This window comes from Ipomoea triloba, chromosome 11, assembly GCF_003576645.1.
Source record: "Ipomoea triloba cultivar NCNSP0323 chromosome 11, ASM357664v1".
Lineage (NCBI taxonomy): Eukaryota > Viridiplantae > Streptophyta > Magnoliopsida > Solanales > Convolvulaceae > Ipomoea > Ipomoea triloba.
Genome location: NC_044926.1, coordinates 24,919,012 through 24,941,569, shown reverse-complemented (window position 1 = coordinate 24,941,569; position 22,558 = coordinate 24,919,012). Strand labels below are relative to the sequence as shown.

Here is a 22,558-nt window from a genome sequence, read left to right as displayed (position 1 = left end):
ACAAATCATCTCTTTTTGCAATTAAATCTAATTTAATTGTCCTTAGTGTGTATTTGTGTATATAGGATGACTCCTATTCAAAGTGTTGCTGTTGTGAAAAATAGGGAGTAATCTTAACCATAGACTACTATTGATCAGTTGGACCAAAATAAATGTGCGCTCCGATATCTTTTAAATATTAATAAGAGCTTTTTTTCTCTCTCTTTTGCAAACAATCTTCTATGGCATCCTTTGCAAACCTATGTTTCCTAATCGCCATTGTTATCTTTTCACAACTTTCTTCTGCTTTCTCTGTCGCCATTGTTATCTTTTCACAACTTTCTTCTGCTTTCTCTGTTGCTAAAAAGAACGTTAAATTTGTGAACTAAAACTTGTTGATTTAAATATAAAATCTAAACTATAAAAACTAAAACATGATCTTAAATTTGTATATTTGTGATCATGCATAGTTAATTTGTTATCTGTTGAACATTGTGTTCTGTTATCAAAATCTCATTGGCCACTTAAACAAAAAGCGCTTAATAGTAGTTCTTAAATATAAATATAGTATTTTACGGACTATAATACGTGCATTGCGCAACTAAACTAATACCTAATATGAAAATTAATATAAATAAATAATATAGCTAAAATATAAATTTTAAATTAATTATTTTCAACTTGAGAGTTTACGCAATGGTGTTACAATGTATGAATTTATATGTTTTCCGAGCTCAATTTTTATCACACATGAAGTTTTATTGATTCTTTCAAATTTTACTTGGATGATATCATATTCACCATCTGTGGGGATCGAATCCACGACCACGTGGTTAAAAGCCTCGCGCTTTACCACTGAGCTAAGATGGCTTAATAACTTACAATTATTGGTCATACTGTAATACGTTTCACTACGGAGCGTTGCGAGCTTAAAGGAAACAATTTACAACAAATCATCTCATTTTGCAATTAAATCTAATTTAATTGTCCTTAATGTGTGTTTGTGTATATAGGATGACTCTTATTCAAAGTGTTGCTCTTGTGAAAAATAGAGAGTAATCTTAACCATAGACTACTATTGATCAGTTGGACCAAAATAAATGTGCGCTCCGATATCTTTTAAATATTAATATGAGCTTTTTTTTCTCTCTCTTTTGCAAACAATCTTCTATGGCATCCTTTGCAAACCTATGTTTCCTAATCGCCATTGTTATCTTTTCACAACTTTCTTCTGCTTTCTCTGTTGCTAAAAAGAACGTTAAATTTGTGAACTAAAACTTGTTGATTTAAATATAAAATATAAACTATAAAAACTAAAACATGATATTAAATTTGTATATTTGTGATCATGCATAGTTAATTTGTTATCTGTTGAACATTGTGTTCTATTATCAAAATCTCATTGGCCACTTAAACAAAAAGCGCTTAATAGTAGTTCTTAAATATGAATATAGTATTTTACGGGCTATAATACGTGCATTGCGCAACTAAACTAATACCCAATATGAAAATTAAAATAAATAAATAATATAGCTAAAATATAAATTAATTATTTTCAACTTGAGAGTTTATGCAATGGTGTTACAATGTATGAATTTATATGTTTTCCAAGCTCAATTTTTCTCATACATGAAGTTTTATTTATTCTTCAACAAATTTTACTTGCATGATATCATATTCACCATCTGTGGGGATCGAACCCACAACCACGTGGTTAAAAGCCACGCGCTCTACCACTGAACTAAGATGGCTTAACAGTATACAATTATTGGTCATACTGTAATACGTTTCACTGGGGAGCGTTGCGAGCTAAAAGGAAACAATTTACAACAAATCATCTCGTTTTGCAATTAAATCTAATTTAATTGTCCTTAGTGTGTGTTTGTGTATATAGGATGACTCCTATTCAAAGTGTTGCTCTTGTGAAAAATAGGGAGTAATCTTAACCATAGACTACTATTGATCAGTAGGACCAAAGTAAATGTGCGCTCCGATCTCCTTTAAATATTAATAAAAGTTTTTTTTTCAATCTTTTGCAAACAATCTTCTATGGCATCCTTTGAAAACCTATGTTTCCTAATCGCCATTTTTATCTTTTCACAACTTTCTTCTACTTTCTCTGTTGCTAAAAAGAACGCTAAATTTGTGAACTAAAACTTGGTGATTTAAATATAAAATCCAAACGATTAGAAATAAAACTTGATGTTAAATTTGTATACTTGTGATCATACATAGTAAATTTGTTATCGGTTGAACATTGTGTTCTATTATCAAAATCTCATTGGCCACTTAAACAAAAAGCTCTCAATAGTAGTTTTTAAATATAAAGAAAGTATTTTACGGGTTGTAATACATGCGTAACTAAACTGAGCTCAATTTTTCTCATACATAAGGTTTTATTCTTACCTATCTTTTTTTATTGCATAATATCATAATCACAATCTGTGGGGATCGAACCCACGACCATGTGGTTAAAAGCCACGCTCTCTACCTCTGAGCTAAGATGGCTTAATAATTTACAATTATTGGCCATACAATAATTCGTTTCACTGGAGAGCGTTACGAGCTAAAAGGAAACAATTACAATAAATCGTCTCTTTTAGCAATTAAATCTAATTTAATTGTCCTTAGTGTGTGTTTGTGTATATAGGATGACTCCTATTCAAAGTGTTGCTCCTGTGTAAAATAGGGAGTAATCTTAACCATAGACTACTATTGATCAGTTTGACCAAAATAAATGTGCGCTCCGATCTCTTTTAAATATTAATAAGAGCTTTTTTTAAATCTTTTGCAAACAATCTTCTATGGCATCCTTTGCAAACCTATGTTTCCTAATCGCCATTGTTATCATTTCACAACTTTCTTCTGCTTTCTCTGTTGCTAAAAAGAACGTTAAATTTGTGAACTAAAACTTGTTGATTTAAATATAAAATCGAAACGATAAGAACTAAAATTTGATGTTAAATTTGTATACTTGTGATCATGCATAGTAAATTTGTTATCGGTTGAACATTGTGTTCTATTATCAAAATCTTATTTGCCACTTAAACAAAAAGCTCTCAATAGTAGTTTTTAAATATAAATATAGTATTTTACGGGTTGTAATACATGCATTACGTAACTAAACTAATACCCAATATGAAAATTAAAAATAAAATAATTTTTTTAATGTAGCTAGGTTTTATTCTTACCTATCTTTTTTTCATTACATGATATCATATCGTCGCCATCAGTGGGGATCAAACCCACGACCACATGGTTAAAAGCCACGCGCTCTACCACTTAGCTAAGATAGCTTAATAATTTACAATTATTGGTCATACTATAATCCGTTTCACTGGGGAGCGTTACGAGCTAAAAGGAAACAATTTACAACAAATCATCTCTTTTGGCAATTAAATCTAATTTAATTGTCCTTAGTGTGTGTTTGTGTATATAGGATGACTCCTGTTCAAAGTGTTGCTCCTGTGAAAAATAGGGAGTAATCTTAACCATAGACTACTATTGATCAGTTGGACCAAAATAAATGTGCGCTCCGATATCTTTTAAATATTAATAAGAGCTTTTTTTTTTCTCTTTTCCAAACAATCTTCTATGGCATCCTTTGCAAACCTATGTTTCCTAATCGCCATTGTTATATTTTCACAACTTTCTTCTGCTTTCTCTGTTGCTAAAAAGAACGTTAAATTTGTGAACTGAAACTTGTTGATTTAAATATAAAATCGAAACGATAAGAACGAAAACTTGATGTTAAATTTGTTTACTTGTGATCATGCATAGTAAATTTGTTATCGATTGAACATTGTGTTCTATTATCAAAATCTCATTGACCACTTAAACAAAACGCGTTCAATTGTAGTTCTTAAATATAAATATAGTTTTTTATGGGCTGTAATACGCACATTGCATAACTAAACTAATACCCAATATGAAAATTAAAATAAATAAATAATGTAGCTAAAATTTAATTTTTAAATATGAAAATTAATTATTTTCAACTTCATAGTATATGTAATGGAGTTACAATGTATTCTTACCTATCTTTAATCATTTACAAATTTTGATTCATTATATCATAGTCGCCATCTATGGGGACCGAACCCACGATCACATTGTTAAAAGCCACACGCTCTACCACTGTGCTAAGATGGCTTAATAGTTTACAATTATTGGTCATACTATAATCCGTTTCACTGGGGAGCGTTACGAGCTAAAAGGAAACAATTTACAACAAATCATCTCTTTTTGCAATAGTAGTTGTTAAATATAAATATAGTACTTTACGGGCTATAATACGTGCATTGCGCAACTAATCTAATACCCAATGTAATGGAGTAATGGAGTTACAATGTATGAAGTGATATGTTTTCGGAGCTCAATTTTTCTCATACATGAAGTTTTGTTCTTACAAATCTTTAATTTTTTACAATTTTTGATTGCATGATATCATAGTCGTAATCTCGATCACGTGGTTAAAAGCCACGCGCTCTACCACTAAGCTAACATGGCTTAATGATTTACAATCATTCGTCATACTGTAATCCGTTTCACTGGGGAACGTTACGAGCTATATATTAAAAATAAATATTTATTCATGATCCATATTACAACATGAACTATGATTTACTCTACAATTAACTCAAAAACACTCCCCGAACATAAAGAATAGTCATATCATATCACATCACCTTTCAGTACTATTGGACACCTTGTGTGATAATTATGACCGCCGAACTTGTGCTCAACATGTGTAGAACATGCTCACCCAAACTCGCCTATAAAAGGCACGTACATTAATTGCTAGAGGGGGGACTTTTGACCATTTTCTCACCTACACACTCCCGAACACACCCGGTTCATTCCTCGACCTTAGAATAGGACTGAGGAATGTCTCTTTTCATACTTGCTCATACGCATGTGACTATAGAACTACCTTTTAGTCGTAGACCTCGATTTCGTATTATCATTGTCTATTATAGTTTTGATATGAAGTATTACATTTATGCTATAAAGTATTATATATAAGGTTTAAAGTATTGATTATATATGTAATTCTGTTTTTTTTTTAAAATATATATGTAATTCTGTTATGTAATGATATTCTATTTCTTGCAAATTGTCTATTATAGTATTCCTATAAAGTATTACACTTATGCTATAAAGTATTACGGAGTATATATAAGGCTTAAACTATTGATGATATCTGCAATTTTGTTATATTATTACTTTATCTCCTGGAAAATGTGTGTTATATTTATGTTGTGTATAAAGTATTATATATAAGGCTTAAAATATTGATTATATATATGCAATTATGTTATGTAATGACATTTTATTTCTTGCAAATTGTTTAATATATTTTTCCTATAAAGTATTACATTTATGCTATAAAGTAGTATATATAAAGCTTAGAGTACTGATCATATATGTAATTCTATTATGTTATTACTTTATTCCCTACAAAATGCGTATTAAGTTTGATGGATTAAATTGACCCGGGTGATCCAACTCAAATAACCCGATAATTATAGAATAAATGATAAAGGCAAGATGATATGTAGACGAGACAAGAGAGTTGTATTAGGACTTATGTAATGAGATTACAAATGGAATTGAGATCTAGGAAGACAAGATGACGATGATGATGGCCTAAATAAGGACAAAGGATGCCTATTTAAAGTAGTAATCCTAACTAACTCCTCGAAAATAATGTGATCCATGATAATAGGTCTTCGCCCAACCGCCCTTAGAGATCGACCACGGAGGCAGAACACGGAGATCGACCATGGAGGTTGACCTTGCCGATCGAGCCTCTTCGTGGCTTCCGTATCCAATGTCGTAGCTAACCACCATGGGTGAGCCCGAGTCATGGTCATCCTCGCTCAAGTAGGATCTTCATCTTCCTTCGGGTCGATTTGCTTCGGCCTGATTCTATTCTTAATATATCCATCATCAATCCCCCATTCTTCGAGTTGCGAGTCATCATCAGTGAAGGAGAGTAGCCTTGAGTTGTGCTCCGACCCATGCCAGCCTTGCACGGATGATAGAGGGTGAGGCACAAGGCCTAAGGTTGACCTCCCCATGGAGGTGTAGACTAGATTGCTCCTTACTTTTTTCCTTCTATTGGCTCTTTGTCGATATATTTTGTTGGACTCGAACAATATATCCTTTCCTTCATTTGATCGAATGTTCCTATCATCTACCTACTCTTTACTAATATATTTGCTCATGTTTATTACTTAGTTCTACATCATTCATTTGTTGCTGCGTTTTATTTCTCCTCAACGACCGACCTCGGGGCTGACGTCGCCAGTCGAGCCCCTTCGTGGCCTTCGTATCCAATGTCATAGCCAACCACGGTGGGTGAGCCTGAGTCATAGCCTTGTCCACCTTGGTTCGACCTCGCTCGAGTCGACTCTCCATCTTCTTTCGAGTCGGTTTGCTTCGGCCCGGATCTATTCTTAATATGTCAATCAACTTTTACGCTATAAAGTATACATTATATATAAAGCTTAAAGTATTGATTATATATGCTTTTCTATTATGTTATTATTTTATTTCTTGCAAATTGTATAATACAAATTTGTTATATATAAGACTTAAAGTATTGATGATATCTCTTATTATATTATATTATTACTTTATTTTCTGCTATTACAATTTGTTATAATGTACTACATTTATAATATAAAACAGTATGCAATTCTCTTAATTATGACGTATTTTTATTAGAACAACTGATTCATCTCATAAATTAAGACTTGTGAGACAGTCTTATAGGAGACCAGTTCCTGTTTGCAAAAGAGGTGCGAAGAAGTTATTCAAAGCTAGTAAGTGTGACATAGAGAATCACATGTGGTAGACGGTTGTGATGTAACCCAAATTCCATGTGGACAAAGCAAAATGTAAGTGTAACATTTGTACATGTTTTTGGACCTCCTTTTTGTTGGCTTAAATAATGTCAAAAACCTTAGTTTAAGTTTGATAGGTTGTTAATTGAATCAACTGTATCAGCACTGGATCAGTTCTCTGTCTGCTCTGGATCTGTGTTCTGCCTGCTCTGGATCAGTGCCAGTATTTGATTAATTCAAATTAAATCAAGTCACCTTGATCCACGATTTATGGGGTGATCTATCTACTCTACTGGATAGAGCTTGAATTGAGGGATTAACAGCAGCTGGAGTTATGGATAATTGGTTGGTTCATTAGCTATATAAAGAGCTCCAAAACTTGGGATTTATTACCGATTTTATTACCTTAATATTCCAGAGATTACGTGAGAACTATATACATGTTTCTTATATTACTTCAAGTGTTCTTATCAGCTTAGAAGTTTATTTGATGATTCGGCCGTTTTGGTGAACTTTGATGAATCGCACAGTGTCAGCTTGAAGATGATGAAGGCTTAGCTAGGAGTACTTTTTGTAACCATTAGTGTAGGATGGTTGTTGTGTGACTCCTTGTAACCCTTGTGATCATCTAGTGGATTGGGCTGACGTGAAGTGCCCCGCAGACATAGGAGTGGAGCTCCGAACAGTATAAACAATTACGGTGTCTGATTCTATTTTTATTGCTTTATTGTTTTATGTTTTATTTATCTGTTTCTAAGTGATTAATATTTTCAGATAAATAATTCTCTTTAAAATAAAGTAGGAACCTTAAGCTTATATTATACATTCAAGACCTACAATACAATTTCACAAAACTAGTGATGTGAATGAGTCTACTACGAGAAAGGCAAGAAAAGTAGTTATAAAAGAGCTGAGAAAAAGCAACTCGGTTTAAGGTTGGCATTTTATGTTTGAATTCTAAAATATTTTTTCATCAGAAATATTGTTGTCAATATATCAAATAATTAACCAAAAACAGTACACGTAAAATGGATACTTAATTAACTATCTAGCATTCTGTTTTCAAAAAAACTATCTAGCATTCTACCAAACACTTTGTGCTTAAATCACATATAGTGCCAAAGACCTTGTGGTCTAGTGGTACCTGATATCCCGGTTTATATTTCACATGGATGATGGGGAGAGGGTTCGAGCCTCAGTGGAGATAACTGTTGACTCTTTGTGTTTCAGTACTTTGAGAAAGTAGATATGACAAAAAAAAAAAAAGAATTCATAATAGGATTTTTATAGACTTTTTCATTCACTTTTTTTCCTTTATCTAAACCAGACAAATTTTTCATCAATTTTATGGTACATTTCGAACCTTTCATAAATATTTATATACTTTGCTACGAAAAAATATTATTTGTTAATCTTTGCTACGAAAAATTATTATTTGTTAATGTTCAGAGCAAAATTTGTTGCTACGATCAGGAAAAAAAATTATGCGAACTATAGCACAGCAAAAAAAAATTTGCTTGATTAAATTAAATGCTTGATTGCAATTTATATCAAAGCCCAGTGTCCATATACAAGTAATGCTATGGGAACTTCAACTTTTGAACATCAAAGCCAGGTAATTAACTGCTCGATTGTAATCTATATCTGAATAGATGAGTAAATCTAAATGCACAACCCTTTATTAGAAAATCTGGCAATGCTTGATGAAATTATTGTTTTCGGTATAAGTTATAATTTATTTATGATTTATAAAAATATATTTTTGTAAGAAAATTATAAATAATATATTAATAGAAGTTATGGAATGTTTGTAAGGGTGTATTCAATTTAGACGTTTAATGATTTTTTGTAGACTTTTTAATATGAAAAAGTTTTTAAAAGTCTATAAATATTTATCCTACGGATATTTATAGATTCGTACAAAATTCAACTAAAATTCATCATTTTAAAAGTTTTTGAAAGTCTTTAAAAGTCTTGATTAAATACATCCCCTAAGTCTCATAAATATTTGAACTACTTTTATTAAAGTCCGTGTATATTATTGGTACATTTATAAAAATTAAACACTACACATGTTAGAAAAAATTATATCTTTGGTCTTGAATTATATCTAAGTTCCGACTCAGTACCTTGGCAAGTTTGGTTGCCGACGTTAGATTGTTGTCTCAATTTAATGACAAATCCAAAAACTCCATATTATTATATTGGAGGAGTAATAAAGTGGAAAATTCACATTTTATTCTCTTTCTTATATTGAGATCACTTTCGCAATATTATGTTCTACTTCTAAGCCTCTTATTTCAAGGTTCTTCAATTTCAAAAGCATTTCAATAACCATTGTATGACTTGTTAAGAACATAAAATGTTGGCATTATCATCGTGTTAAGCAGATACATACTATGTATAAGTTAGATTGTAGTACTCAAAAAACAAATGAACAGACTCAGTACAAACATAGGAACACTTGATCACTATCTTCAGCCATGTAAAAGTGTAAAACACATTATCCTAAAAGTATCTGATTTCCTTTACTAAGCAACAAGGATAATCAAATCATAACTTTTGAGATACAAGAAGATGTCAAATTTCTTATGTTGCTTTTATGAAAAATGTACCAAGGGATTAACTTGAAATGTTTAGTGTGTAATCATTCTTTCGTAAACTCTGGAGTAGCTTAGTCAAGAGTCGCATATAAAAATTATATTTTATATATCAATAAGATATGCTCCTTTCTGTCCTCTTAAAAACCAAAGTAATGAAGGAGGAACGTGAAACTCAATTATAAGAAACACGAGACTCAGTTATAAGAATTTTAAAACTTCAGTTACTTCCATAACTGAGTCTTAGGCTCCTTATACGAGATCTAGGTTCATCCTTCATTATATTGATTTTTAAGAGGATAAATGAGGAGATGTCTGATGATGGATATACATAATATAATTTTCATATATTGCTAGGATATACAATTCTTGACTAGGCTATTGCAGAGTTTACAAAAGAATTTTTACACACTCAAAAATCTTAAGTTACTCCCTTAGTGAATTTCTCATAAAAGCAACCTCAAAAATTTGGCATCTTCTTGTAAAAAGGAGAATAAGATGTCAATTTCCTATTTTACCCCTACAATAATATAGGGTTATTGTGTTTTCCGTTAAGTTGAAACGGAAACCTAACATCAGTGGCCAAACACGTCACTTGTTTATAATTAAGAAGTAAACACTTAATACGATCATAATTGATGGATTGAATCATCAATTGGATATATTTATCTCAAGAAAAAAATATTATGTGTACTCTTATTTTCTACTCTCAACTTTTAGTCACACAAAACTTTGATATAGACACTTATATTGAGACTCACATGAAAAAATAGGTTATCAAGGCCTATCCCATTATAGAATAAAATTGAGAAAGTAAGTTTGAAAGTAAATATGGTAGAACTTATATCTCAATGATCAAATATGTCATTTTCCCTCCCAACATGCTATTGTGGATTTCATCGAAAAAAACACGTGACTTCTAAATTATACACTGGTTTCATTCCATTACAAAATCTTAATAAGATTTCATGTACATATTGATGAGACCAGCAATGCACTATAAAATCTTATCAATAATCGTTTAAAGATTTGAAAAGATTATGGGTACAATTATTGATAAGACTAGGTCTCATCCATAATTGTTTTAGGCCCAAAAGTATGCAGTAGGCTAGGCAGCCCTATTCCAACAACACATCATTTGAAACGTAGCCTATATACACGAATTATGAAGGGATAGAATGTTGTTCTTCGATTAGACAATCTGATTTAGTCTATGTTAGGCCCCTAGGCCCAACAATGTTAGTACAAAGCTACAACTTTTACACAAACGCATTAAAGCCTGAACTAAGGCAATTTTTTTAATTTTTTTTATGGATCATTTATGTATCACACATTCACACAGCTGTGTCATCTATGAAAAATACATTTGTAATATGTTGAAAAGTATATTATTTATATACTGAATTTATATTAGTTAATAGCATAAAAAATAATGTACTTTCAATATTCAAATAATGTATTTTCAATTAATGTACATTACATATATAAATAATGTACTTTTATTATATTAAAAGTATTTTTTTATTTATGATGCAGACATTTGTATAGACTATGGTTCATAGAATAGTGTGATTGTCTGAATTTATAACCTCTATAATATTTAGGAGATTGCAAGAAGTACTACAGAACATAATTCACATAGTAAGATAAATATATGATCCAAATTTACTTTTACTGTATTATTATCATTTTATATAGACTTGTAATATATTGAAAATGAATATATATCAAAATATAATCGACTTATTAAACATTTAGTTTGAGTAAAGATTTCAAATTTGTAGAATTCATGTTCCTCTCAAATTAAACCAATTCATATTAGAGCAATCTCAATAGTAACGACTTTTTGATATTTTTGTTAGCCAACTAAGAGATGATAGAGAGAGAGAGAAAAAGGGGAGGAAAAAAAAGAAAGAGAAAAAAAAAAATTTTCTAACAAAAGAAAAAAATTTTAAAAAGAAAGAAAATGCCCCTTTTACGTGCTAAAATAACGCGTGCAATAGCAGCAGTGTGCAAACTGCGCAAATTGCACGTTAGTTGGCTATTTATTGAGTCCATAAAAAATTTTAATGTGTAGTAAAAAAAACTACACAAAAACGCAATCTCTATTATCAATGCAAAACTCCTACCTAAGTATTTTCTCCTACAACAAATCTCATAAAATTTATTAATGTGGAGGTTTTTGGCATATTTCTAAACAAAAATAAGCAGTCTAAAACACACAATTGCTGTTGGCATGCACATACACATGTTTTATCAGTTTATCACAGAATTAAAGATAAAAGCAAATACTAAAAGGTTTGTAGCACACATCATATTTGAATTAGAAGTCACAAAGAATTTTACGGACCTCACCAGTCACCGTTCACCAAGAAGAGGTTATCACGTCATAGTCCACATATAGCACGAGTGAAAAACTATTGTCCTTGAAAACCAGTACTGTCTTATAACCATTTAAAACCAATCACCAAAAGAAAAAGAAGATAATATCATAAATGCAAATCCACCACACAAAAACATCATATACCCTAATCTCTAGTCCAATCAAAACCTTTGGATAATACACACCATACCACCCACAGACCGTGGTAGGGCCCCCAACCACTATTTGGTCCTAACAACTAATGAAAACTCAATCTCCATCCAGATTCATTACACCCATATCTCCAATCAATGAACCAAGCATGGCTACAGGCAAAAGGAGGAGGAGGACCGAGGACCTTTTCAATACTAAACTCCACTAGGCACTATGATATTTTTCTGGGTAGATGCTGAGTAGACCAATAAACCAACTACAGATATTATACTTGCAACAAACAAAGGTTTATTCATGTTATTCAAGTCTTGGTTTTCTCCAGAATTACAAACGACCATAAATAAGCAGAGCTCTAATATAATACCACCAACTTAACATTAAACAAGTACAGCAAGGCATAGCAAATTTCCTGTCTGTACAAGAGAAAACACCAGATACTGCACAGCCCAGTTACCTGATTTTCCACCTACTTGCTCTCTCTTTTTTTGTTTTCCTCTTTTTTTTTGAATATTTTCCTTTCTGCTTTCATCTTCCCAGATCATGCCACACTGATGACACTATCTCCATTACTGAAGCCTGACATGCCCAGGAAGGCAGGGTGTGTGGGCTGACTCTGATCTCCCGACAAGGACAATCTCAAGGACAATGATGATGGGTCCATGGTGGAATTCTGATTCATGTTAAGGTCTATCATTTTTGATGCATTGGGCACAGAGAGAATGGACAGTGGCTGCACAAACATGGAAGATGCATTATTTACTTGATCTCCTCGTCCAAGCATCAGATTTTCTATTGGCTTCTCATTTTGTAACGGTACGAAAACTGGGCAGGCAGTCACGGGTATAGGCGGCCCTTGGAATGCATTCATCTGGGAGGATTCAGAAATTGATAATGATGTTGGTGATACAACCGGTGGAACCTGACTTTCCTGAGAAGCCTTTCCTTCATCCATGGAATATGGAGACACCTATTCAGCAGATAAATAACCACTTAAGATATGCAATCCTGTAATATTTTCTTTTACTCGCATCAAAATATCAGACAATGCTAGATTTCTATCACAGCTTTAATTTTACTCATTGATTAAACAGTGAAAAAGTATCCAAAAAGCTATAGCACATCTAAAGCAACACTCCATCTGACAAACAAATAGTACAAACATTATTGCTCCCTCTTAAGCTAACAAAAGGCAATAATTTTAATTCAAGGGAAAACAAAAACAGAGGCGTAAAGCAGCATCTTAATATTAACTGAAGTTAAGAGTATTTTGAGTTAATTACCGATTCAGTGGTGATATCGAACAGGCTAGATCGGCGACGGCGGCGGTTGAGGTTGCTCCGTCTAAGGAAGTATTTCTGAGCATGACTTGCCACTTGTGTGGGGGTGCGAGTCTTCACGAAATTTCTAGAGATTCCTCTCCAGTCTCCTTTTCCGACTTTCTGCAGCCCCAAAAGGAACAGTTTGTGCTCTTCCTCTGTCCATGGAACTCCTGATCAAATTCAACAAATCAAACCTTAGATCAAACATCTAAACAGTAGTATAGTAGATATATCAAATCACATACCAGACAACCATCTTCATGTACAGATTTAATAAATCAAGTAACAGACAACAATCTTCACGTACAAATAATGATAAATCAAATAAACGGACAACGATCTTCGTCTATCCAAAAAGTTAAAAAGGATTTTTCTGAATCAGTAAATAACCAGAGTCCAGAGCATGCGTTTCAACTCTTACAAAATATGATATATATGTTTCGATTCATAAATGACTTTTGCAGACATAGTTTTAGTCATTTCTACAGTTTCACGCAAAATGCTACATGCTCTAAACAATTAACTCCTTTTTTTTTCTACACAAAATTACTATCCTTCGCTTAGAATGGATGAAAATAATCAAACTAATTAAGCGATCAAATATTTGAATCTTAAAACTCAATAAGATCAGATAACAAATCGACTTTTGAATTTCGATCAATACTGTTGAGAGAAGAATAAAACTCATCAAAGTAAACAGAGAAGAACGATGATTAGAGATCTGACCTCGCTTTCGCTCGCGGCCACTGCTAGACTGGTTAGGAACGGCGTCATCTGCCGAAGCATAGCCTTCGTCAGCCGCCGCTGCTGCTTTGGTTGAATCATTGTTTCCACTGTTCTTGTTGTCGTCATTCGGCTGCTCGTACTGAGACAAGTTATTCAGACTGACGCTCTTCCTCATAGGGTCAACCTTGACTCTCACACCAAACAGCATGATCTCGCCGGAACCGCCGGACGCGGCCGACACCGACGAGGACTCCCCGCAACTGCGTGAATTGTGGCCGTTGCTTCCATACTGCGTGCAGCAGCGCGTGGCCATCTTCTTCCCCTCGATAATCGATGAATTTATTGTTCAGTCAACCAAAATGTAAATTTAGAGAGAGAGAGAGAGAGAGATTTATATATTCAGAGAGAGAAAGGAAGGAGTGAGGAAACGGATCGTCTGCATTGAGGCACCAGTTAGAAAGATGAGGGTTATATATATAGAGAGAGAGAAGGTACAAGTGAGGTGTCGATGGACGACACGTGTCCGGCTGACAACAGTTTATCCAAATATCTCTTTCTCTCGGTCTGTTTATTGAAAATCACAACCAACTTATCTAGACCGTCTTCGAATGGGCCCGGCCCGGCCCATGTCTGCCGCTATTTCTACTTTTAAAAAATGTTAATAAAAATACAAATAATTAAAATATTTTAAATTTTAAACTTTATATTCCTTAAATTAAATAATTTTAAAAATTTTAATTATTTATCATTAATTTAGTGCATCAATTTTTATCGTAAAACTAATAAATAATTACTCCGTAATATTTATACATATTTAAAAAATATTGCAAATATACTTCCATTTTTAAATATGTTTTTTTTTTCGTATTTTCTCGCTTCGCTTCCTACATATTTTAATGTTATTATTTCTGATTTTCCATTTACATGTTTTTTTAAATGCTACATAGAACTCAAGTACCCAACACATACTAAGCTCAATATAAAATTTTGTTGAATTAAAATTTTAATTAATCTCATATTATATTTCATGAATTAGTAAAATTGAGGATAAAGTATTTTATGTTAGATAATTGGTAAATATGCCGTGAACCCAAATAGATTTAAAAAATACTTACAATAAAAATGGCATCAATAATAGTAAGTTTTTCTATTTATAGTAGTGAATTTATGTAACTATAGTAATAAATTTATGTCCCTAGAATAATGAATGAATTTATGTAGTTATTTTTTGTTATGTAGTCTAGGATTTCCACTACCGGACATGATTAATCTCCTTGCTGAATTGTAGGCACCTCTATTAAATGAGACAGCTGACTTGGAGATTTAAAATTATTTCATACCCAAAGTTAATGATCAAACTTTGACCTTTTGTTAACAATTGGAGTCCCTTGCCACTCAACAACACCCCTAAGTTGAATTTATGTCGTTATAGTAGTGATTTTATAAACATAAAGTAAAGACTTTATATACCTATAGATTTATATTAACAAATTAAAAAAAATCAACATGAGTATCACTTAAAACATCTTAATTAAAGTTTTCTAAAAATATATTCTTATATATTAATTTTATTTGTATAAAAAAAAAGAAAATTAAAAATTAAAAAGATAACATTTTTTGAGCTAGAACACGCATTACAAAGTGGACCCTAGGTCCCTAACCCATGATATGACCATTGTAGATAACCTATCATTGAAGGAATATTTTATGAGAACAAACAATTAAGCAAACAAAACCAACTAATGAAAATATATTTAATTATATAAATAATTATATATGAATAAATATATAAGTAAAATCTATAAAACTATTCTCTCAACGAGCTAAACAGTTAAATTGGTATCATATTCTCTATTCTTAACATATTTTAGTCCTTATAAAATAATTTTTTTTGAAAACATAAAATAAAAATTTTAATCTTCCGTATTTCATTAGGTAATAAATCAAACATGTTTTAAGGGGCACTTACTTCACGTAATGTAAAATTACCTTAAGCAATATGATTAGCTTTTGAAAAGTTATGTAAAATTTTGGAAATGTAAGATTACTTGTATATTTAGTTTGGATTGTGTTACTTTGTTTGGTTAAGAATTACTCCGCATATTTTAGGTTATATAAATCAATTTACGATAATGTCTTCCATAATTAAATATTAATAAATAAATAAATATGCACATATGTATATTTGATTATATAAACATATTATTTATTTATTTATTATTATTATTATAAAAATTAATTAACAAGGGCAAAATTGGAATATATATTTTAAGGTAATCTTAAATTATCTATGAAAATGTAAATAATCACATTACCTTGAAATATTATCGCTTACGAACTCACATTATCTAGGTAATCTAAGATTACTTGAACCAAATGCTTCCTAAAAGTTATGGGGAGTTAACACTTGCTTTAATTATCATATGAGAGAGATATATATAGAGAGAGAGAGAGAGGGATGATCATATGAGAACATCAGGTGAGAATAATGCATCTGGTGCAATGATTTATATTTACCAGGTCAACATCATTATAAACCACAAGATCTAGCAAGATCAACGGTGCAAAATGATACACAGATTCACATGATAGCATTGGTTCACATTTTGAAACTAATTCTAGTCATTCAAAGGATATCAATATGCCAAACACCTTATGCTCAAATAGCATGTAGTAACTCTCCTATTTGGAAGGTCATGAGGCGATATTTACGATACGATGAAAGTGTATACGATATACAGAGTAGAAGATGTTATTCGTAAATCGTAATTTATAAATTTACTAAATTTGATATTAATTTCTAGTAATGAGCTCATATAATTAGTTAGTATGAGAAAATCAATGGCCGTATAAAAGTCAGGCTGGTAACATCCATCAGTTAATAGAATCTTAATTCGAATCAATACATCGTAAACTAATTCTCCAATCCAAATTTATATTTGACAAAAATAATGAAAATGTCCAACATCAAAGCAATAACGTTATCTATAAGATAACAATCTGACTTTCATTAAAATAAAGAAATTGAACATTTGGATATATAAAACATGATTTGGTTCCCTTGTACAGTAATCAAATACAAAAAAAAAAAAATTAAAAAATCAATTATTATATTGGTACAAGTGGATAATTAAAATAATAGGAGGATCACGTGAAAAGGATCGCAAATGCTTAGTCGATTGATTAACTGATAATGTTGTCTACTGCTAAACATTATATTAATTAAGACCACATTATTAAGACGCAATACAAGAAGATGCCACATTATTGAAGAATATCCTCAAGCTTTACAACTCAATTATAGATGGCCTGTTTGGTTGGAGATATGTTAGTTAATTTGTAGTTATGGACAGCCTAAAATTTTCCCCTTTTCTCATTTAAAATGTAAATATGTTCATGCTTTTCTTTTGACTTTTTCTTATTGATTTTATTTGTACAATGAAGAGACATCTATATTTTACGACTTATACTTAGATTTCCTTATTAGGGTCATACTTGTGTGAAACCATCCTATGGATCTTTATATGTGAGATGGGTCAGGTTAAGATGACATGTACTACTTTATTCATGATTAGTATTGCATTTGCTAGTAAACTATTACATTTCATATTGATCCGACTCGTCTCACGAATAAAGATATGTGAGACGGTCTCACACAAGTTTTTGCCTATTACAAAAAAGAACCATCTAATGTGTTGTTATTGTATTGATTTTTTTTTCTTTTGCTTGCATGGGCAGTTTAATTGGTCACATAAGTGAAATTTGGGAACAGTGACTTGAGATCGAGTCTCCCTAGCGACAATGCGGGAGCAACCTCTTTGTATTCAGTTAAGTTACCATGATTTACACCCTCTTTAGGCTCCTAATATTGATTATTATGTAGGCTCTTATCAATCAATCAATTCATGGAATCATAGGTAAACAATTTTTTTGTAATTAATATTATGTCAGATAATAAATTATATATGTAATAATTTTTGCTAAGTTAGGAATATATTTTTTTAATTTAACATTTTTTGTTAGAGACCCCATTGAGTTTTGGTTTAATTCAATCAATGGAATGATGTGTTTTGTTTTAAGTAAAATGTTAAATTTATAACGAAACTACATATTTATATTTTTATATACTATGTTCAACATCTCCTTTTACGTGGGCAGACTAAGTACCTTTTTATGTTCCAAACAACTATGTTGATAGCATGGAAGTTCAATCATATATTCCCTGTGAACTAAAAGTCTAAGCTAATAATGAGACTGTACATGTTGAGTTCAATTATGAATTTATGTTTTTAGTTGTGTCACCTGCTAAAAAGAGAGTATGATCCACATGTTGTTCAAAGCCCGTAAAAGAATAATCGACCCGCATATATGAGGGATGTTTGAGGTGGAACATATTCTTCAATTGTACATTAGTATTTTATACATTTTAATCATCTGTTTTTACCCCTCAATTATGGAATTGATCAATGATATAAATAGCTAGAGAATCAGAGAATGCATCACCGACATGATCTTGCGGATAACATTACCAATTTTAAGGATAATATCTTGCTAACCTTTTTTTTTTTTTTTTCCTTTTTGGGTATAATCTTGTCTTATTATTTATACTGAGTTCAATATAATTCATGAATATATTATAATATTAACAATTATTACAATTACTAGCTGCATTATTCAACATAAATTTTTTACCATTGTCAGAGACGGAGCGACTATGGGGTAGTGGGAGCAGCTGTCCCCCTCCCCACCCCATCCCATCCACTCCTTTATATATATATGTATGTTTATATACACACATATAGAAAAAATTTAATTTAAAAACTATATGTATGTTCAAACTATTAATAGTTTGAGTAGTTTAGTTGGTTGAATTCCAAACTTAAGCTTATTAAATAGTTTATGTCACTGGTTCAAATCGCATTAACAACACTTGTCTTTACCTTCTCTTGTTTTTATATCTCTTTTATTCTTTCACATGATAAATCTTAAAGTTAGTTGATCTAACTAAAAGAAATTAAAATTAAAAAGGATTTATGAATATAATGTAATTCAAATTATTTTATCTAATTGATTATTTTTCATGTTTTGTCATACATATTTTCACATTTTCACCTCACTCAAGTATATTTTTTGCCCCGACCCTAACTATCACATAATCTATCAAAACCATTCTATTGTAATTTATAATGTATAGTATTTTATATTTTAACCTTATTATGGGTGTTTGATATTTTGTCAATTGTCATTGACCTTTCTAACGTCATTTAAACTCCACCCCCACTCAGATGATTTTTTGGATCCGTCCTTGACCATTGTTCTACAATGAGATTTTCATAGTGTTATATATGCTAGCCTAAAGAAATTCCAATTATATTTATATACAAATTTGTGTGAAACGGTCTCATGTGAGATATATCTTATACGGAGTATATGTACTCACTTTGACTCATTTTATTTTACTACTCATTGATAAAATTGGCTCTTTTTTATTTACTTATTTTTAAAAATATTTCCTAATTATTTTTATATTATTTTTAAGTTTAATAGTACTTTTAATGTCATTTATAAATATATAAATTTTATATACTAATATTAAACTTAATATTACAAAAAATTAAATTGTTATCGAACTAGACACAAAATAGGACAAAGGGAGTAACATTTTTCTCAAGAATGAAAATTTTTTAATGAAAAATGCGTAAATAGGCCATCAAACTTATACTATTCGTGTAATTGGACCACCGAACAAAAAAAAAAAGTGTACAATTGAATCATTTGCCTCCTCCTTTATCAAGGTCGACGAAGGAGGAGGCAGCTGCCACCTACTCGATACAAATCTGAGGAGGAGGCATGACTACCTTTTCCTCCATGGATTATTATTTAAAGAAAAATAGAAAAAAGAAAGATGGTATCTGGAGGAGGAGGGTTGTCTCCTTCGTCCATAACTACAGTGGAGGTAATCTTGCTTCCTCCTTTGATAAAGGAGGGGGTGGCTGCCTCTACTAATTTGGCGGAGGAGCCATCAACGCAACCTCCTACTTTTTCTATTTTTTTTTAATTTAATTTATTTTTTATTTTATGAATATATTAATTTATGAAAAGAAATTAATATAATTATTTTATTTTTTAGGAACATGTAATTAGAAAAGGTGACTAGAAACCGGTTGTCTACTTGTAAAGAATGCCAATTGCACATTTTTTTGTAACATTAAATTGTTTAACTGCACACTCTTTTTGTTCGATGGTTTAATTGCACGAATAGTAAAAGTTCAATGGCATATTTGACACTTTTTTTTTTATTGGTTAACAAGTATTATATTTTCACTGAAAAATATTATTGTTTGTTAGTAAAATGTAATATTTTTCAATAAAACTGCAACGCTTGTTCATTTATGAAAAAGTATTATATTTTATTTTCGCGAAAAGAATATTATTCGTCTCATGCAATACCAATTGTAAGATTTAGGTGGTGTTTGGCAAATATGTGATCAACTAATTTTTAGCTGATTTGACCAACTTTGATTGGTTGACTTAGTCAATCAACCATACTAAGTGTTTGGTAACTAGCTAATCACATTAGCTGATTACTCCAAAATGCCAATATTGGAAAAGCAGCTTTCAACATTTTCGGGTGACATTTTCTCCAAAACGCCCCCTATTATTTTTTTTAAACATTGTTATGTGTCTTAGGCTCCGCCTTTATATTTTGAGGGGTGCCCTCTTTAAAAAAAAAATAAAAAAAAAACAAAAAAAAAAACTTGTTTGTTTGTTGTTGTTGTTGCTATTAATGTTCTTATAGGTCATTTTACAAGTATTCATCTAAGGGCAAATAACTAATTTATCAAGAGTTAATTACATTTTTTGTCCTAGATTTATAAGTGGCAATTCACTTTTAGTCCTTATTTTTTAGAATATTCATTTTTTGTCCAAGTATTATTATTGTATGACTACTTTTGGCCATCCGTCAACAAAATCGTTGGAGTATCATTAAATACAAGACCATTTTGATCATTTTTATATAAAGTGGGTTAACCCTATATATTTTAATTTTGAATTTTTTGAAAAAAAATCATAATTAAAAACTTAAATGCCCTTGTATTTTACGAAATTTAAACGACTTTGTTGATGGAGGACCGAAAATGGTCATTCCACAATAATACTAGGACCAAAGAATGATGGTTTGGAAAAAAAATGACTAAAAGTGGGATGTCAACTATAAATCTAAGACAAAAAATAGAATTAACTCAATTTATCGAATACATTTTTACAAATTACACTCAATTAAAACTGTTAACTGATCAAATCAAATATCAACTAACTCAATCAACTATCAACTAACAACTATTTGCCAAACACCCTTAACTATTTCCTAAACAATAAAATTATATGAATAGAGTAATACCAATTACCACATGAACTTTATTTATATATAAAATTGTCATATGAGGTACGGTATTGTAATTATTGATTATTTAATAATTAACCAATCACATTTTATTCTATCAGATAATTTTAATTTTTTGTTGAAAATATGTAAATCATTTCCCATCTAAACTATGTATGTACTATAAATGTTTTTAAAAAAAAAAAAAAAAAAAAAAAAAACATTAGCTCTAGCCAGCTAGCTAGCCAGCCAAGAAAGAATCTCCCACGCATGGAAAAGCTAGTGGGTGGATTTTAGGGTTTTAATATTGTGACATCTCTTTTTTTAATAATAAATAAGTACTTGTGGACTTGTGGTCAAGCGACATAACTGTGACTCGTGGGGTATTGACTCTTTGTACTTAATAAGTTGAAAAATATGTATGTACAAATATTACATAATAATAACAGTAAATATATATTTTTTAATTTTACTACAGTATTTTTTATGTATCAAAATAACGAAAAGTATTTTTTTTTTTTTAAAAACTTTGAATGAATGTTTCAATAGATAGAGTATGATTTTCATACTAGAAGAGTAGAAGGTTACGAATTCAATTATTGTTAACGCTTTCTTGGTCAAGTCTGTCGCACATGATTTTTATGAAACGATTTTTCTCTCATATATGATTTAATAAGCGAGGTTTACTCAATGCACACAATCAAACAGACTATAAATTTTCCATATCACCCAAAATAATAAAAATAAAAAAAGGGTTATATACCCCTCTAATTGCAACATTTAATCCACACTTAGAAACTTAACAAACTAATTTAATAGATAATTATTTATAACTTTGGTGATAATAATATAAAATATTCTTTAATACATTTTTTGGTACATAAAAAATAGCAACATAAAAATAAAAATCACAAGAAAAAGAAAAAGAAAAAATGTAAAACTACATCTTCACGATACTCAAGCCACTCAAGCTCCCGCAGCATTCAAACTCAAAAGATGTCTAATGCCATTTGATGATTGATCAAGAACAACTAAACATTCAATTTTTTTTGGGTTTAACTAAACATTCGTTTGATTCAAATTCGATCATAATCTGCGGCAATTCTTATAATCAAATACTTATCACTATACTAAAAGTTATAACTAGTAATAAAAGTTTAATT

At 30.8% G+C, this 22,558-nt stretch overlaps 1 protein-coding gene and 2 non-coding genes across 3 annotated transcripts; all 3 read right to left on the bottom strand.

The window, feature by feature from the left end:
- Window positions 1-777: 777 nt before the first annotated feature.
- TRNAK-UUU lies at window positions 778-849 on the bottom strand. Its single transcript has one exon. It is a non-coding gene; the product is annotated as a tRNA-Lys (tRNA).
- An 809-nt stretch (window positions 850-1,658) lies between these two features.
- Window positions 1,659-1,730, bottom strand: TRNAK-UUU. Its single transcript has one exon. It is a non-coding gene; the product is annotated as a tRNA-Lys (tRNA).
- A 10,501-nt stretch (window positions 1,731-12,231) lies between these two features.
- Window positions 12,232-14,447, bottom strand: LOC115996693 (transcription factor MYB1R1-like). The gene is made up of 3 exons (XM_031236050.1): window positions 14,012-14,447; window positions 13,247-13,455; window positions 12,232-12,933 (listed from the first exon to the last, which is right to left on the bottom strand). The coding sequence occupies exons 1-3, from the start codon at window positions 14,322-14,324 to the stop codon at window positions 12,505-12,507; spliced, it is 951 nt and encodes a 316-aa protein (XP_031091910.1). The 5' UTR covers window positions 14,325-14,447; the 3' UTR covers window positions 12,232-12,504.
- Between the last annotated feature and the right edge of the window lie 8,111 nt (window positions 14,448-22,558).

Bases quoted from the DNA above. Each gene is read 5' to 3' on its own strand.
- LOC115996693 (XM_031236050.1), bottom strand. From the start codon at position 14,324: ATGGCCACGCGCTGCTGCACGCAGTATGGAAGCAACGGCCACAATTCA. The intron at 13,456-14,011 runs GTCAGATCTCTA...GAATTTGATCAG, and splicing joins TGGCCGCGAGCGAAAGCGAG to GAGTTCCATGGACAGAGGAA. The intron at 12,934-13,246 runs GTAATTAACTCA...TCTGCTGAATAG, and splicing joins TCGATATCACCACTGAATCG to GTGTCTCCATATTCCATGGA.